Below are 19,950 nucleotides of genomic sequence, written 5' to 3' on the forward strand. Positions count from 1 at the left end.
ATCTTTAACTACCAGGCTGCCCCAGCGCCCCGAAAAAGAAAACAATGACAATTTGTTTAATATTCGAGCGTGATAAGATGGTACCTATCACACTATTTATTCAGTGAATAAGGGGCGGTCGGGTAGCCTAGTGGTTAAAGCGTTCGCTCGTCACGCCGAAGACCCGGGTTCGATTCCCGACATGGGTACAATGTGTGAAGCCCATTTCTGGTGTCCCCCGCCGTGATATTGCTGCAAAATTGCTAAAAGCGGCGTAAAACCATATTCACTCACTCACTTCAGTGAATAAAAGGTTATTAGGGATTATTCTATGGTGGGACATTTCCTATTACGGGGCTCCAAGAAAGGGCATTCCTAGGTCAATAACATGTCACCTTCCAATGGAATGTCAACAAACGTTGATACACATAGACATAGGCATCTTTCCTTTCACGCAACGGTGTGCGACTGCAGGTATTCGTGTATATTTTGCACATATTTCCAATATTTACGTTACCACATGCCTAATATGTACAGTCTAATATTTATTTGTATCTCCACTATGACCTCCCTCATCGTCACTGACGTCACTGAAAATTGATTCCAACATGATCATGACACGACAATTCCCTACCACTCCAACACACAAAGGAGTACTTCAATATCTTAGACTGATTCATATGTGTAAACACATTCTCTTAATGATCCGATTACAGTTAATGACCTGGATCAACAATGACCATCTCGGTCAGGTAACGTTAAACTGGTTTCCTAATTCTAGAGATATCGTAGCCATTGTAATAAGGTGACACGTTTTCCTCTTCGTCGTATGAATTGGATGAATATAACGCAAACGGTTTTGGTTGTCATAAATCCGGTTTAACTGACAGTGTAAATTGTAGCTTATAGTCAATTTAAATTGTCTTCCGGGCTGATACGACGTTCGGTTGACATGTATACCAGGATGTGTCCTGTCGAATATGTTGTTTTCATTCTATTTTTTCGAATACAGGTAACTTGCACCTGTACTATTTGTTGATTGTAATCAGGTTATTAGGGATTATTCTATGGTGGGACATTTCCTATTACGGGGCTCCTAGAAGGGGCATTCCTAGGTCAATAACATGTCACCTTCCAATGGAATGTCAACAAACGTTGATACACATAGACATAGGCATCTTTCCTTTCACGCAACGGTGTGCGACTGCAGGTATTCGTGTATATTTTGCACATATTTCCAATATTTACGTTACCACATGCCTAATATGTACAGTCTAATATTTATTTGTATCTCCACTATGACCTCCCTCATCGTCACTGACGTCACTGAAAATTGATTCCAACATGATCATGACACGACAATTCCCTAACACTCCAACACACAAAGGAGTACTTCAATATCTTAGACTGATTCATATGTGTAAACACATTCTCTTAATGATCAGATTACAGTTAATGACCTGGATCAACAATGACCATCTCGGTCAGGTAACGTTAAACTGGTTTCCTAATTCTAGAGATATCGTAGCCATTGTAATAAGGTGACACGTTTTCCTCTTCGTCGTATGAATTGGATGAATATAACGCAAACGGTTTTGGTTGTCATAAATCCGGTTTAACTGACAGTGTAAATTGTAGCTTATAGTCAATTTAAATTGTCTTCCGGGCTGATACGACATTCGGTTGACATGTATACCAGGATGTGTCCTGTCGAATATGTTGTTTTCATTCTATTTTTTCGAATACAGGTAACTTGCACCTGTACTATTTGTTGATTGTAATCAGAACCAATAATATAAATGATTTCTTTAATTTCTGGTTTGATAGGACCAACACATACATCGTTCCAAAACCTACCTCATTTTTAAAAAGAATCACAGTACTATTAATTAATCCACAATGGCAAGAAAGTAGAAACATAATTCATAAGCATTTATCATCTAGATTTGCTGTATCGAATAACGCCACGTTGTATGCCAATAAAGTCGTAAGAAAGTATCGCACGTCTACGATATCGTAAGTAGCCTAAGCCAACAATTTGATAAGTAAGTGTCGGTAACATCGTATTATCTTACGCCTACAATATCGTAAGCAGCGTACTTCTACAATATCTTAAGTGAGCATCGTACTTTTACAATATCTGAAAGTTAGCATCGTACTTTTACAATATCTGAAAGTTAGCATCGTACTCCAACAATGTCGTATGTATCGTACGCCTACAATATCTTATGTAAACAATAGTACTTCTACGAAATCATAAGTAAGTATCGTACGCCTACGATATCGTAAGTAAATGTTAATATCGTACGCCTACAATATCATGTAAGGTGTTGAACGAAGTGTAAGTAGCAACTCACCCAGTGTTGGAGGAAAGGCTTGTATACTTGCCACTAGCGCTAGTAGCACCAGGCTCACCATCATTATCATGTATTTCAAAACCACCCTGTGTAATCATTGGAGGTGTCCTCCCTCGTGTGATGATACAAGCCGCAAAACGTAGACCACATTGGATTTCTTAAAGGTTTGCCCGGACATCGGTGTCTGAATCGATTATCGACATGGCAAATACGTGTGACGTTGTTCTCATCGGTCCCTTCTCATCCCATGGCCAACAAGAACGTAAATGTATTTTACTAAATGACTGGTGCTTAACGGTTATAAAAACACTATGTTTTGAAATCTTGAATTACATGTACTAACTATAGCCCAGCAGGTGATGAGTTGATTCCAAGAATCGATGTAATATCACCACTGTAGAGACGCTTTATCGTAAACTAAACATTACAGCGGTTTGAGGTATTTGCAGGCGCCATGTGAACAGCATTGTTTGCTCATAGCATTCACGCTAGGAGCACAATTGATTTTCTCATGATTATTGTGGATGATGTGTGATAGAAGGATGTGTTACCATGGCTTAGAACGGCTGACTGTTGTCTGGCATTGCTCTTTTAGCAACACAAACAATGATATATTGTTACAGTCTCTCTCCACTCTCTAATAATATAGGCCAGAAAACATACTTGACGTTCATTAGAGAATTCGTTGATCATACACTATCATAGCATAGCGGCCATGATTTGTGAGTGAATATAGTTTTACTCCGCTTTTGTTATAACATCACACTCGGGACACCTGGAGAGGGCTTAAAAAATCGAATCCGGAATATGGGCTTGACATGCGAATGAATCATAAACACATGATAATGATATAGTCGAAATATTACACACAGAGAGTGAGTGAGTTTGGTTTAACGCCGCTTTTAACAGTATTCCAGTTATATCGCGGCGTGTCAGCTTAATGTGGGAGGAAAGCCCGAAGTGATGCAGGTCGCAGACGTTTACCACTTCGGTGAAACCCACGAGCACGGGTATGGTGCTGACAAACCTAGAAACATAATCGGGGCGAACCGGGATTCGAACCCACAATCATAGGTTTCTAGCGTGCCCAAGGGACGCAACTCTGCACAGCGAATCGTGGCGCCTTAGACGACTGGGCCACCCGTGCCCCCTACACACAGAGAGTGAGGGAGAGAGAGCTCAAAGGCTAAATACAACACGTCTTCAATTCTTTGTTAGGAAAGACGTAACCCTAATCCTAAACCTAACCCTTTGGATAGAGTGACAGTTGAGCTGCTTTTTCCGGCTACAGAATGCACTCATCTGTAGACACCGGTGTGTAAATCATATCATTGCAATCCTCACGATCATGCAAATCAAGTTTCATTTTATACGGATTATACACACATTTTATTCATACCGGATGAGGAATTTGTGACGAAGTGTGGATAGTATATTACATCCAGATCCAAATAACAGTTTTCAGCGTGGGTCAGTGGTAGAATGCACAAACTGAAAAAGAAGTAAACTTTATGGAATAAGCCCATTCTGTCCCGGTCAAAATGTCATCCAAAATCTGGCTACCCTACATGAAACATTTGACAAAGACTCAAATGACAGTATATGTAAGCATCACTACATTACTTGTTTGATCAATGGACATGGTATAATTTACATATCAAGTAATGCCATTCATAGGGCCAGTACGATATGAGCCCGAAATCTGCTCAAATAAGTTGCACGCTTCAGTATCATCAACATTTGACTTAAAAATTGAAGACATGTCCATTACTTTTTTGGAAGTGGAATTAATGCCATGCGGATTCTTTAAATAAAGATTTTCTTGATGTTTTACTATCTCTAAGAAGATCCAATTCAATTATGTCAAGACCGTTGATGTTTCAATGGAACATATTTTACAGAATCTATGGAAACTAAATGTCTCATCCATGATACATTACCACTATTCAATGGAACATTAAAGCGGACTCCATAATATTTTGCCCACTACAACCAATCCACGTCTTGATATGCAATGACGAATGTGAAACAGAGACAATTTAGGATAATGCTTAACTGCTAAAATTCACTTCTTAGCAAGGCTGCCCTTACTTCAGTATTTATGAAATAAAATATGCTCAACCCCCATGTGTAATAAATTATAGTTTTGCCCTGAACTGCTTTGGCGTTTATATTTTAAGGGTAAAACATACTCTAATACACTACATATGCCAAATACGCCAAATTAGAAACTAACCTTGTGCTAAATGGCGATTCGTCTAAATTCAATTCAGTGACAATTGTCACAATGTATCTGTTACATCCGTGGCTGTGTTTCCTTGTCACGCCTGTCAACGCAAGGATGGGTTTTATCAGACTCATCGTAAGACATACGGAAGTACTCGGCTCCACTATCATCGTGTGACAGACTAAAGGAGTCGTCAGGTAAACCTCGGAGTACCGGCGCTCTCGTCATTTCCTAGACCACACCGACAAAGACATGGTTTGCTGAAGTGCTGATTAAGCGCCAGTAAAATTAATGTTTGGTTATAATTTCGCTACCTTAAGATATTCTCAATTGAAACTCAAACATATGATAAAATCAAATGAGAGGTATAGTTTCTTTTGCCCCTCAGTTTATTATTTTAACCAAAAGAATGTTATATTCTCATTAATTATATGCATACATCATCAGAAGGAACACATATTTTAAAAATGTTCTTGGTCGTTCGATTGACAAAACATTGATGACAGGTGTTTGTTTAAAAACGAAGGAGTTACTCCGTGTGTTTTATAATTTGATCACGTTCCGCAATTTCTTAAATATTAAATTCAACGGATATTTATGTTTACTTTATGTTCATAAAAACGTAACATAAACCAAACGTGACATATACCCAATCTGTTTCCCGCATCTTATTCGATTTTATCCTGAAAATAGAAGTATAATACTGAGACAAATTTAACAGAATAATCCCATTCTAATGAAACACATACATGTACACGTCCGATATTTAAAATATATTTTTTTCGTTTTGAGTATTTGATTTATGTAATATTGATGTCTAAGAGGTGTGTGTCATTTTCTATCATACAAAGACATTATTTACATGGTTAAAGCAGTAATTATTGATGATAAGGCTACCACTCCATTTATTATGGTGCAATACGAGCCAAATTGCACTTTCTGGTGAATGCGTGATCTGGGAAGTAACGTCAAAGTTAGACAGCGCCATCCATTTCGTGATAATTACTTCCTTATTATGTAGTGCAATATCACCATTGGTTATGATTTAGAATGACGTACCCAAACGTATGAAATTTAGTATCGATATTTGTGTTTCAATAGATTGGTAAATCGTGATAATAATACGGAAATGTATTGTCGTACTCCACAGCAAATTGTCACCAAATGAGCCGAGTTAGAATGGACAAGCGCGTGTGCGAGTGTACACACCTCTGGCTTCTTTAGACGTCATAGAGGAAGTCGATGGTCGTCATTTATGGTAAGCCGTATTTTATATGATAAGCTTACAAATCAATTTGAAATATATTTTTGTTGCTCATATCTTGGGCAATATTGTGTGAGCTTCACAGTTTCCGTGAGGCTGTTACAAAATATAAGACTTAAACGCCAGAGAATAATAAGGCCCGATTATCCGACGGCAGATTCCATTGGGCGTGAGAGGCAAAATAGCAGTCAAGGCTGGTTAGGCTCATCATCAGCTCAGAGCGCTTACCTATACACGGAGCCCAGACAGCGAATGGGAGACTTCTCCCAGGACGCGCTGCCTAGTCAAACCCACCCAGAACTTTTCGGAGAATGTGAAGACTCCCCAACACTGCAGCCTCCTTCATTACCTAGATTGTCAGAAGGGATGTATATCTGGTAGCAAACCCGGGTACTTTCCCAATGTCAGTAAGCAGATTGGGAGGTACGAAACCTAAGGCATCGTGAACAATGGGGAGTCGGACAACTTGGTACTTGGGATCCAAAGGTGACATTTCGAAAGCGAGGTCCGTATATTTGTGATGTTTTTTCTTATCTTATCTTAGATCTTATGAAAATGTGCATTGAAAAATTATCTCGGCATCGAGAGGGTTAAATCCCCTAACGTCAAAATAATGAATTGATGAAACCCATATTCGCCATGATATAGAAACACTAATTTCCCGTGCATTGACAGCCCTATTCATTTCTGAAAGAGGCAATTAATACACCTTAGTTAGATTAACTGCCTGTAGTACAGAAGAAAATTCAATTGCTATCTTTGTTCAGGCGTATGATGAACCGACATTAATGTTTCCATAGCATAGATTGTCACTATATATAAGCTAGCTTACGCTCTCCAGTACTAATTACCGTCTCGGAGACGGACTATAGTGCCATGTATCTTACGTGGATATGGAATTAGATATTTGGTTTAATTCTGATTGGAGCGGTGGCCTAGCCTAATGGTTAAAGCCCTGGTATTGTTGAAAGAGGCAATTAATACACCTTAGTTAGATTAACTGCCTGTAGTACAGAAGCAAACTCAAGTGCTATCTTTGTTCAGGCGTATGATGAACCGACATTAATGTTTCTTAAGCATAGATTGTCACTATATCTAAGCTAGCACACGCTCTCCAGGACTAATTACCGTCTCGGAGACGGACTATAGTGCCATGTATCTTACGTGGATATTGAATTGGATATTTGGTTTCATTCTGATTGGAGCGGTGGCCTAGCCTAATGGTTAAAGCCCTGGTATTGTTGGAATATTGTTAAAAGCGGCGTAAAACCATACTTACTCACTGAGATTCTGATTCTTTCCCTTGAATGTAATTTAAAACACACCTTTTTTTTAAATTTCATTTCCTAGGTTTGTTATCATCTGTGCTATCCCTCTATTGCTATTAATCGTTTGTTTATTGTCCCAGAAAGAATTTAATCATGAATTAACATCAGTGTCCATAAAAGGTACCTGTCTTTTCTTGCAAGCTACTGAAAATAAAACCTAGGAACCCCAAATGGCGAGCTTAATTGGCCATCTCATGATGCGTAAAATTGTTATTAAGCTCTCAAATATGATATTTCGAAACTGGATTTCCTGCTAAAAGTGTCAGTAGATTATAAATGTCTGATTTCTGATTTCATGAATCACTGTAACATTTGTTTTCTCTCTGTTACCAGATTTTTCTACTCAAATCTATGGGCTAGTTAAAACGTATCCAGCTGTCCGGTTGGCTAGTACTGATAGAATAGATCCCCAGCAACCTTTGTTGGTCGTGAGAGCCGACTAAACGGACCGAGGCCTTGGGTGACTTAGATCGTTGCTCATAGTATCAACCACTGGATTATCTGGCCCAGTCTCGATTAATTACAAGCTGTCCTCATTTAAAGAGATAATGTGAAATTTCTCATCGTTTGTGCCTAACAAAGGAAACGTCCAAAACGCAGCACATTATCAATATAAATACAGGGCCCACTTGCACAAAGCGATCCAAGTGCTACAACTATTGTAAGCCTATGTTAAAGTATGGGAGTTACGATCATCTTGGCACTAAGATCGCTTTGTGCAAGTGGGCCGAGGACATGAGATAAAAGAACGTTTCTAATGTAAAACCTTTTGTTATATAAGACAGATACATCCTTGCTGTACAGCTTCATACCATTATAATTTAGTGACTTCATTCTGAACATGGGACATGTTGACAAGATCATGAAAGATACAATTCCTAACAGGATTGGTGGCATGGCCTGCCTTCCTATTTCCACAGCCAATCTACAAATATTACATTTAAACCGAGACAATACATGTATATCATATAACGAGAGGACTGACGAAATGTCTCTCAATATTCATTACTGATTTAAATTGCCCATATAATTTTGATTTGTAAGAAAAGTTCACAGCATGATGCCAGTCTAAACAAAGACAATTATATAACTTTGTTTAAAAGACTTTTGCATCCTAAAAACTCCTATCATACCACGCCGAATATATACTGAAAGAAATCATCCTGAGATTCGATCATGTGGTGAGGGTAATCTACAAGTAATGCAATGACTCTCCAATACATTCGTGAAATCCTATAACTTTGTTGGTGTTCTCACCTCAATACAGTAACTTGAGCAGTAAAACAACATTGAACTTTAGTCCAGGAGGGGGCACGGGTGGCCCAGTCGTCTAAGGCCCCGCGATTCTCTGTGCAGAGTTGCGTCCCTTGGGCACGCCAGAAACCTATGATTGTGGGTTCGAATCCCAGCTCGCCCCGATTTTGTTTCTAGGTTTGTCAGCACCATCTCGTGCTCGTGTGTTTCACCGAAGTGGTAAACGTCTAAGATATGCATCACTTCGGGCTTTCCTCCCACATTAAGCTGACACGCCGTGATATAACTGGAATACTGTTAAAAGCGGCGTTAAACCCAACTCACTCACTCACTCCTTAGTCCAAGAAAGTGTAGGAGTAAACAAAACACCAAAATATCTATAGACATAGACTACATCAATTATTTCGCCCTTGAAATACCACTTCTCATATTGGCGAAGACGTACTCTAGTTTGGCAACATTTACAGGGAGACACAAATATAGTGCAATAGCACTTGATCATGAACACGTGACTTTTAGTAAAAGGAACATTGAGTCTCATATTTGATAAGCATACAACGTCCGTGTTTTCACAAGCCCCCTCATTGCTTTCTGTTATCAAACACCCACGTAACAAAATGCAGTAGTCCGCAATACATCAATATTTAAGATAATTTCAAAGAACATGTCTTTGTGTTTAATAATAATAATAATAATATCCACCCATGGTACGATCCGGAATATGTAGAGAGCGTCATGGAAAATGATAAATACAAAATTCTTTGGAATAGGCCCGTTAACAGCCTCAGACGTATCCAGGCCAACAAACCTGATCTTGTCCTTTTTGATAAATCCAATAAAAACATTGAATTTTCTGTCCCTTTTGACACTAATGTGATTGACAAGATTGAGGAAAATCATGGCAAATATGCGGACCTCGCTTTCGAAATGTCACGCTTGCATCCTATGTGCCAAGTTGTCCGACTCCCCATTGTTCTCGGTGCCTTAGGTTTGGTACCTCCCAATCTGTTGACAGACATTGGGAGAGTACCCGGGTTTGCTACCATGAATACAGTCCTTCTGACAATCTGGGTAATGCAGAAGTCTGCAGTGTTGGGGAGTCTTCACATTCTCCGAAAAGTTCTGGGTGGGTTTGACTAGGCAGCGCGTCCTGGGAGAAGTCTCCGATTCGCTGTCTGGGCTGCGTGTATAGTGGGCAAGAGCCCTGAGCTGATGATGAGCCTAACAAGCCTGACTGTGGCAGGATCACCCAAACTCTCTTTGCTGCATTTTGTATTCAATCTGTATAATAATAATAATGCGCCAAATCCACCCCCAAAGGCATGCTCAAAGCGTTACATGTATTATCCCGGTCAGTGGAACAGAATGCATTTGGTTTTCATTCTCAGCTCCCTGGGTAGTACACAACCCAAACTGCTCGTGAGGCGCTCGTTGCCATTATATCCTACCGGGGACTACCGCACTGCTAAGTAAACAGATGCAAATTTTTAAAAAAAAATCTTGCCAAAGGTGCCATTCATTCAGTATGCTTCCTGCCGTTTTCAAATGCTACAGACATCAATGTTGACGCAGGCATCGTATTCACATGGGCGAATTTTTGGGATTAAAGAATGAAAGATGTTTATCAAATACGATCGAATGGGAAAGAAATTAACTTTTTGGACACCTGGACTGAGGGACTGACTGATAAATTGGTCGATTCCTAAGTGTCCAGAACCTACTCTTTAGAAATCATCTCATTAGTGGTAATCACCCCTGATGTTTATATGGCATATGGGACGTGGACCATTCTACCATTAGGTAGTTACAGGTCAGTACGAGTCACGTACCCATAATCACCATGGTTCAACATTCTGAGACCATTGTGTCCATTGTTTCATATCCTATATGTTGCCCTAATTGGGGAATATATAGTATATAACTGCCACTATACTTGGCTGTCTCATTATTGATTACCAGAACGACTTGGCTATTCCCATCGACAGCTATTTCTTGTCGTAGTCACAAAGTGCAATTTTGAAGTATACATTTTATCTGAACACGGTTACGAGCGTAACATTTGTTCCAGGGCAATGCATTATGCTCATCTTTAGTGTTGATTTTGATCCATAATAGGATTATTCGTTCTCTCTCAGTTCCTATATTCAGCTAACGTGTCGGGATTGGCGGCTGAGCTGAATGTATTCACGTGCTGGAACCTCGCTCAAGATGACGGAACTCTTCAGATATTGCTTTTTTCTACTGATCCTTGAAACTGGATGTGCTCAAAATATTCCTTTGGATATATGTAAGTACTGCATATGTTTTGGATATATATTCTTTTAGTAGTGAAGATCAATATGAAACTATTCACATAGAGAATCCAAATTCATCACTGACGGACACCAATGTATTTGCTTCCATCATGACTTACTGTTGTCAATCGAGTCGCTTTAATTCATGTAAGATGCTGAAGGCTTATTTATCTGATTATTGTTTTCGTCAAGCTTTATAATGAAAGGTCGAATTAGTGTCATTCGTTTAACAATACAACTGACCTTTAAGGCAGCTTTAAAAAGTCGAATATATTATTTGTTTTCATGTGACATCGTATGTGGTTTTTTTGCCCTTTAGTTTGGCTGCAAACTTGCAATACACTGAAGAGAAATTCGAATTCCTTTGGTTTGCTCATAAACAGATAGCACTCGAAGTATGTTATCACATTATGTGAAGTGACCACATAAACTGTACCTTTGAAATAACTGTTTTGGACGTACCACTATCAATTCATGTCAGTATTTTTAGTGAATAAAACACACTATTATTTCATTTCAGTATATTTAGTGAAGAAAAACACACTATTATTTCATTTCAGTATATTTAGTGAAGAAAAACACACTATTATTTCATTTCAGTATATTTAGTGAAGAAAAACACACTATTATTTCTTTTTTGTATATTTAGTGAAGAATAACACACTATTATTTCATTTCAGTATATTTAGTGAAGAAAAACACACTATTATTTCATTTCAGTATATTTAGTGAAGAAAAACACACTATTATTTCATTTCAGTATATTTAGTGAAGAAAAACACACTATTATTTCTTTTTTGTATATTTAGTGAAGAATAACACACTATTATTTCATTTCAGTATATTTAGTGAAGAAAAACACACTATTACTTCATTTCAGTATATTTAGTGAAGAAAAACACACTATTATTTCTTTTTTGTATATTTAGTGAAGAATAACACACTATTATTTCATTTCAGTATATTTAGTGAAGAAAAACACACTATTACTTCATTTCAGTATATTTAGTGAAGAAAAACACACTATTATTTCATTTCAGTATATTTAGTGAAGAAAAACACACTATTATTGCATTTCAGTATATTTAGTGAAGAAAAACAAACTATTATTTCATTTCTGTATATTTAGTGAAGAAAAACACATTATTACTTCATTTCAGTATATTAAGTGAAGAAACACACACTTATTTCATTTCAGTATATTTAGTGAAGAATAACACAGAATTCTCAGCGTTTCATTCGTTGCGTGAGACGTTGCTGCTTCGTGGAATCTTCCTCACTACTTCCCCCATGTTGTTGGACTTATCCAAACCGTTTGCATCGGTATCTAAACGTAAGTCATTTTTATAAATCAATAGGATCGAAATTAGCTGGTGTATTGACACCTTATCAAGGTTGTCCTAAACAAATCTAAAAATACTACGTAATACAATTCACATCGTAAAAGCTAGCAAAAGCAATTCTTTTACTTATGTAAATGAGTGCAATATTTTCAGGAACTGTGTTAACACAAGTTACTAACAATCAATAACCTTTTGGGAAGATTGTGTAACCGTACGTACTGCCCTTAAACATTATTTGTTTGTATATGTACATTTGCATTTAAATCAGTAGTTAGTATATTGGTTTGCTTTGGATAGAAAACCATTGCCGTAAAAGTATTTTCAATTTTGAATAACGTTTTTGAGATGTTTTCTGTCACAGTGGGACGTGTAATTAAGACTTCTATCGATATATACCATTTAATGGTACTAAAAGTGTGGACATTGCCATTTCCAAAAACTTCATCAAGTCGATAGCACATTATGCGCTTCCAAGTAGTTGATCGAAACTGCTCTATGTCTACTTATAAAGTGTTCAGTCAAAAAGATGTCTCAAAATCGATACTTAATTCTAACATCTCAAACGCCCGTTCTCACTAATGCCCAGGTAATAACTTATATTAATTGTTCAAATACGCTTGGGGCTGTACAGAAGGTAATACGCTCCCTCGCGTTATGTCATTTATCTTCGGTAACTCTTGGCCGATATTATTTGGAAATACAATGCCATAATCGGACAAAATCATATTGGTACTTCCGCATGTCGAGGTCAACTGTATATAATCCCTAACTCTTTCAAGTTCAAAACGTCATTATTTTATTAGCAGCATGTTGTTAATTGTGATGTCTAAGTAGAGGGCATATACTTATACTTATACAAATGACCTTATCGTCACGAGAAAAGTATGACAACTGAATGCAGACTGATTGTAATTATGACAAAATGTATACCGTAGCTTTGAAACTACTGCAACGGTGCAAAATGTGATGGTAGACTGTCAAGGATGAATGTTTATGTTCGTCGTATATATTTTAGAAATATAAGAAATCGATTTTGAAACCATTGCATTGATCTTTCTTATTCCAAAGCGAAATGGGGAACATTTCTTCAGAACTGCTATAAATTAGAACATAAAATATTAATCGTTTCAACATGTTTCAACTCCGACAGTGAATGTAATTATAATATTTGCATTCATTACTCACATGTTATATCATTAGAAATGATGTAAAGTGGAAAATTATTCCACGCACGTTTATTCAAATATATAATTATGTCTGTGCTGCACGTCATTTTCTCATTTCTATAACAATACACCTAGCAAGACCGAGTTAAATCAATAGTGTTTCCACGGCGTTGATGTTAATACAGGGTCGATCTTCGGAAAATGAAAAATGCTGAACAGCTTGAAATTAGATATAAATGTATTGTTATTGCAGTTACCACGCAATTGGTCAGCCCGGACCTATTATTAATGTCATCCCAGGCATGTGGTTCCCTAGCAGCGGCGTCCTGGCTGGATGGTCTCAATCTTCCTCACATATGTTATCACGATGGCTCTGTGGACAAGACGAGCTTTCTTATCGACATGTTTACAAAGAAATGCCTTCAAAACTCTGGACCTGACACCTCATCAACGACACAATGTCTTGAGTCTTTGAAATTGCAGCCTGAGACAGACATGCTTCTAGGCTCTCTGGTGTCAAGCCTTAAGTGGTCCTTCATTACCATATTCTTTGAGGACAGAATGGGTACTACTTTTTATTAGATATTAACTGTTGATTATTTCATGGAATAAAATGATTTGTGTAAATAGATATGAATTAACCAAGAGTGCACTATTCCATTTCAAGATCTGAATACAACGAGGGCCATGACTCATTCATGTAGATTTGTTTGTTAAGTTAATTGAAACACAATTTTCCAATCACACTCAATGAGATAAATCTAGGTTAGATTTAAACTACTTCTGTATGACACTTTATTGCTTCTGGTTCCATATCCCTGAAGATAATTACACTAACGTACATACGGGTATCTACCTGTTTATGCATAAAATTATACAAAATTCTATCTTTCTAAACGGATACAACATTGAGTGTGATGTTTCACCTATATCGATCCGTCACATTAATCATCTAAACACACATCCTAATGGTTTTTTACGTGAATGAAAAATAATAAACCTAACACCAAACCGTAAATTCTGGACATGAAACAAACATAAGGGCCGACAACATTCACATACCTGATACATGTATATTCACCAGAGACCCATATTGCTTCCAAAATGTCTGAAACGTCGACAACATTTATATTTAGTGGATGGTTTGCTTGAGTTAATCTGTGTGATTTGATATATTTATAAGTTATTAGACTGAATGAAAAAACAATACTGGATACTCAATACCCAGCATTTTAAGGAAGGAAAGGTTAAACGTTCATTTTATCATCAGATTGTAATTTTGTAATAGGAAATCAATGTCCGTTATTTCCGGCGGTGTGAGCGTAAATATTACCTTCTGTGTCGTTTATGGGACACCATTGGAGATGTGAAACCACCACTGTCTTAGGTTAGTTGTCTGCTGAATGCATTATCGAATTCCTAAAGATTCTTGAGGGCCCTGTTTGAACAACAATATTTGACATATTCAAGTGACGATCTATACCAAGACAACAGTCAATTCTATTTCAGACAGAACAATTTCATAGATCCCATTCTACTCACTTGTTAAAGATAGCTTAACCTGTGGTATATCACCTTTAACTAGTTTTAAACGCTGCAAATGGCAAAATTTTCGTTTTTGTTCCTTTAAATATTTCACTGACACAATGTTTAATGTACGATTTATCACACTGTTTTCCTTCAGATGCAATCGTCAAATCAGTTTCGGCACAACTGTCGCAACTCAACGTTCAGTGCTTGATGTACAAGGTGAATGGCAATTACACAGATGAAGAGATTAATGATCTTATCAAGCGAGCAATTTCACTTCTCCCGGTATCTGAGAGGAACTTTTTTATTTTGTGTGATGGCACCTGCGGAAGGAGAGTTTTAGATCAGGTATTCGGTTTGCTGCCTGTATTCCATATTAACGTAGCGTGGTGATAGAAATAATGATCAAGTTCGGGTACAGCTTTTGGGTGGGATGCATTTTGTAATCCACGGAGTAATTTTGTAGCATCACATTTGTTACAACGTATCCCCATAGGAGCCTGATCGATCCAGCGTCTTGCAACAAGCATAAGTTGCTTGGGAACGCTAATCCTATTCTGGAAACGACACGGGGGTCAACCAGAGGACGATTGTCCATCCAGTTTTAATGGAACTGAATATATATTCGATAAGGTATATTTAAGTTGTCTTTAACTATGCTTATTGTACAAAACGTAAACTGTCGGGCAAAAGAAAGTATATGTACACATGTTTGATGGTGGCTAAACATGAAACAGACAAGAAATGGTTATTCGATGGTGATGTATTTGATAGTAATGTATCATAGGCGATGTTTAATGCATCATATCAATGACGTGCACATGACGTCTCAAGGAACATGAGGAACAACAGAGTGAAGCAGGTATTTTCTTTTGCTCGGCAGTTTATATCTTACTGAAAGTATATAGAAATATGCACCATAGTCTAACAAGTAACACATTTACTGGAGTTCAAATGCCCTTTTACTAAGCGTTCATCAGCAATCAATCTTAGCAAGCATATGTGTAAAATTCCGCAAATATGTGCTTGGCAGGCTGACAAAATGGACGACCGCGAGACAGCAATAAAAATGATGTCAGCGTGGTTGTTGTTGGTGTCAATGGAGGATTACGATGTCATAGAGGATGTTCACTATGAACTAGACAACGTAGCTGCACTTCTGCTACCATCGCTCATTCTTCCATACGGGACGGTAAAGGTAAGTATTTGCATGTATGATAATGTGATCCTATTATGAGATGTGTCCTCTGTGTCTGCTTGTAGAAGTCCGGACTACTGCCGGTTTTTAGTGCCAGCCCACTGAGATACCATGAAGCAGTTTCACGTGAATACCCCACTCAGACACACTACACTGTCGACGAGTCCTTGTGTTATCACCCCAATGCCGAGAGCTAGGCAGGGTAACAACAAGTACTATCTTTTAACGTCTTTTGGTATGATACGCTGTCCGCTAGACCCCGGAAGCAGTCGATCCTATTCTGAACATCTGAATCTATTACAAGATCTCCATTCCTCTGCTAATGCAAACGTAGACAATTGTTTGCTCACTGGGCTCTGCTTTGTTGAAACAGTCCGTGGATGGTGTACAAAGCTTTCTTCATTAGGGTTTTCTGGCTCATTCTGCTCAAGTTTCCAATCAAATATCGAGTGTCCAGTCTCAAAAACAGCCTCGTGTATTACGATACATAATGAACGATGTGCATCTTTAATATACAAGGCGTTTCCGAACCGGTGTCAGATCTGTGGCATCACCATTCATGTTTCTCTGTGTCGTTCCTCGACCGAACATTACAAATTTCGTATTAACAAGTATTAATGGCAAGTAACACATCTGCATCAGCATCAGCATCATCTACTACTACTACTACCACTACTACAACTACACTACTACTACTACTACTACTACTACTACTACTACTACTACTTCTACTGACGTGCAAAAGAGAAAACGTAAATATTTCTACCTGGGTTATCAGTTTAAATCGATACAGTGAAACAGGTGTTTATGAATGCTGGTTTTATCCACACTATTTCGTCTTCTTTTTAAACGAGATATTCCAGCGCATATTTGAGTATTTTTGTCATATTTCCTTATAATATAATTTTATAATTTTGGATAGTTCGAGATCCCTCAAATCAATATACTAGAAAATTACATACAATAGGAATCATTATTGTCCAATTAACACCCCTATGTGCTGATACACAAAAAGAAATAAAATTATATACTCAACAACATAAGATCCTGTGACACCAATATTTTAGTGTATTTTTCAAACAAGTAGAGTTTGGTTTTCTTTATTGTAGTACATGTATGGAATCAAGTCACAAAAACGCAACTGCTACAGAAAAGCATGCATTCCATGCAAAAGTTGATTTTTGTGCAAGCCCCATGCATTTCACTACCCAAGAACGGGTATAAAAACATGTGCGTTAACGGGATCCCATATGAATTGTTTAGCTTCGTGCTGACAACAACCAATCAGAAAAACAACAAAATTACGCAATTATTCAACATTACGAAATGCCACGCCTGTCCGAAAATGAGCGTCTGCGAGCCATTGGTATGCTTGAAGCAGGATCGAGTCAACGTGATGTTGCAAGACAATTTAACGTCCACAGAAACAACATTTGGTGTTTATGGCAACGTTGGCAACAAACGAATGCAGTCCGAGACCATCCTCGGAGTGGCAGGCCACGCGTAACCAATAATCGGCAAGACAACTGGATTCGAACAACACACCTAATTCATTCCAGCCAGCAACAGTGACTGCAAGAAGCATCCCTGGCCTTCGACGAATATCTTCACAAACCGTACGTCGCCACCTCAGATGTGCAAGGATTGTCGCCAGAAGACCCGCCAGACGTCCCATTTTGCAGGAAACCACCGTCAAGCACGTCTACAGTGGTGCAGACGGCCATGCAGTGGGGACAAGTTCTATTCACTGACGAGTCTCGTTTTCACCTCAGCCACAGCGATTGACGGATTCGAGTGTACCGACGTCGAGGTGAACGTTACGTCAATCATTGTGTCATGGAAGAAGATCGGTACGTGGGCGGCAGTGTTATGGTATGGGCCGGGATTACAGCAAGACAGAGGACCCGTTTGATAGTGGTAGAGGGAAATCTCAATGGACACCGCTACCGCGACGAGATCATCAGCCCTGTTGTTCTACCGTTTTTGCGTCGTCATGGCCCAGGTATTACCGTTTAACAATGACAACGCCCGGCCTCGTTCTTCAACAAAACAACGCGAATGTCATCCCCTGGTCGGCTCGCTCCCCTGATCTCTCACCAATCGAGCACATGTGGGATGAGATTGATCGACGCCTTCGACGTCAACCACGTGTTCCACAGACACTCCAGGAAACTTCGAAATATGCTCCAGCGGATATGGACAGATATCCCTCAGGACTTTGTGCGACGCCTGGTCCATTCCATGAGACGAAGATGTGTTGCCTGCATCGCAACCAGAGGTGGACACACACGCTATTGATTTGTAAATTGACATTTTGGCATTGTCATGTGTTTTTTATGAAAACACGCAACAAGTCAGTATGGCAAATTAAACCATTTGAACACTTACAGGAGTCTTTCATCTGTTGCAAACCGAAATTGTTTCAGATTTGGTAAAAAACATAACTTTTCATGAAATCTTATTCAATGTCACAGGAACTTTTGTTGTTCAGTATATGTTTATCACATTCCAGGTCCTTTTGCAAACTCCATCAAAGAATTCGCTTAACATACAGTTTGACTTAAATAACATACAACGTATATAACAAACTGATTCTTCGACCCCTTGAAGTTCGTTATATCCATGCTCTACTGAATTTTTATTTCACCAGCCGAGTGTCAACCGGACATGTATTGAACTTGCAGCAGATTGGAGGGTAACCTACTGCATGCGTGTGTTAGTTCTTGCTGTTGCACAAGTCATTGTATCAGTTAGTAAGTGAGTGATCATGAGTGTTTATGTTATTGTTTATAGTCGCAGTCAGCAATATAACAGCTATATGACGGCGCTCTGTAAATAATCGAGTCTGGACCAGACAATCCAGTGATTGACATCATGAGCAGCAACTGGAATACGATGGCATGCAACAACCAAGTCAGCGAGTCTGACCACCCGATCCCGTTAGACGCCTCATACGACAAGCATAGTCGCCTGTTACGGCAAGCATGGGTTGCTGAAGACCTATTCTACCCCGGATCTTCACGGGCCTCGTTTGTTGTTGTTGTTGTTGTGGTTGTTGTTGTTGTCGTTGCTTAACACAGCATGCAGTAGCTTAACACAGCATGCAGTAATAGCACAGCTATATGACGGCAGTCTGTAAATAATCGAGTCTGGACCAGACAACCCAGCGATTGACATCAAGATGATAGATCTACGCAATTGGGATACAATGACATGTAACAACCAAGTCAGGGAGTCTGACCACCCGATCTGATTGGTCGCCTCGTACAACATGGGCTGCTGAAGACCAATTCTACCCCGGATCGTCACGCGGATTGAACCTATATATGTCACAAACATTTCGCAATGTATATGAAAACTAAACGATGAAAATAAAATTAATAGTACTGAAGCTACAGTATAGCGGTTTGGATTGTCACGGAAAGTAAGCGGTGGTGGATGAAGTTTAGTTTAATGATGCCTGTATTATTATACAATTTAACAACATATTGTGTAATGTACTTCAGAAGTACGTATTTAAAAAACAACGAATTAGATATGTATTTCTGTTTTTCAAAACATAAAGTTATATCTACGTAAATAATCGCGTACCACTCTGTGTTGGAATACCATCGATCTAAAAGTGGATCATGTTTTTTGAATAACAATGTAATATTTATCAATACAGTTTTTTCGACTATACACGGTCATATTCAGAATGACAAAAGGGCATGTATATTAATTTATTGATTGAGGCACTTAAACAGCGTGACGTTATTAATGTATACATTTGTTCCAGCAAGCAACAAATAGCTGTTCTGACGGTCACCTGATAACCTTGCTGCATAAACCAACATTTCGGCAGTGGAGCCCTGTAGGTTATGTGAGCAAATCAGGACAAATGACAGTGCCTGATGTCATATTTCCGAACAAGCAGTTTGGTTTCAACAAGAGGAAACTTCAAGTAGTAACTATTCTTGTAGGTAGCGCAACAATCATAGGATAACAAATTTATTAGTAAAGACAAAGTT

General features: G+C 38.5%; 1 protein-coding gene across 4 annotated transcripts in view; it reads left to right on the forward strand.

The window, feature by feature from the left end:
- LOC124131794 (glutamate receptor ionotropic, delta-1-like) overlaps nt 1–19,950 on the forward strand; it is a 30,459-nt gene that overhangs the window by 5,051 nt on the left and 5,458 nt on the right. For 2 of the 4 annotated variants that reach the window (XM_046495261.2, XM_046495262.2), the window contains exons 2-9: nt 5,714–5,821; nt 10,545–10,696; nt 11,902–12,036; nt 13,466–13,777; nt 14,897–15,090; nt 15,776–15,940; nt 18,591–18,635; nt 19,719–19,898. In XM_046495261.2, the coding sequence (XP_046351217.1) occupies nt 10,588–10,696; nt 11,902–12,036; nt 13,466–13,777; nt 14,897–15,090; nt 15,776–15,940; nt 18,591–18,635; nt 19,719–19,898 (1,140 nt within the window). In that variant the 5' untranslated portion in view covers nt 5,714–5,821; nt 10,545–10,587. The remainder of the gene's footprint in view (nt 1–5,713; nt 5,822–10,544; nt 10,697–11,901; nt 12,037–13,465; nt 13,778–14,896; nt 15,091–15,775; nt 15,941–18,590; nt 18,636–19,718; nt 19,899–19,950) is intronic. The other 2 variants (XM_046495264.2, XM_046495263.2) reach the window with 2 other exon arrangements.

Source organism: Haliotis rufescens, unplaced genomic scaffold (assembly GCF_023055435.1).
Source record: "Haliotis rufescens isolate VD_foot unplaced genomic scaffold, xgHalRufe1.0.p SCAF_3, whole genome shotgun sequence".
Lineage (NCBI taxonomy): Eukaryota > Metazoa > Mollusca > Gastropoda > Lepetellida > Haliotidae > Haliotis > Haliotis rufescens.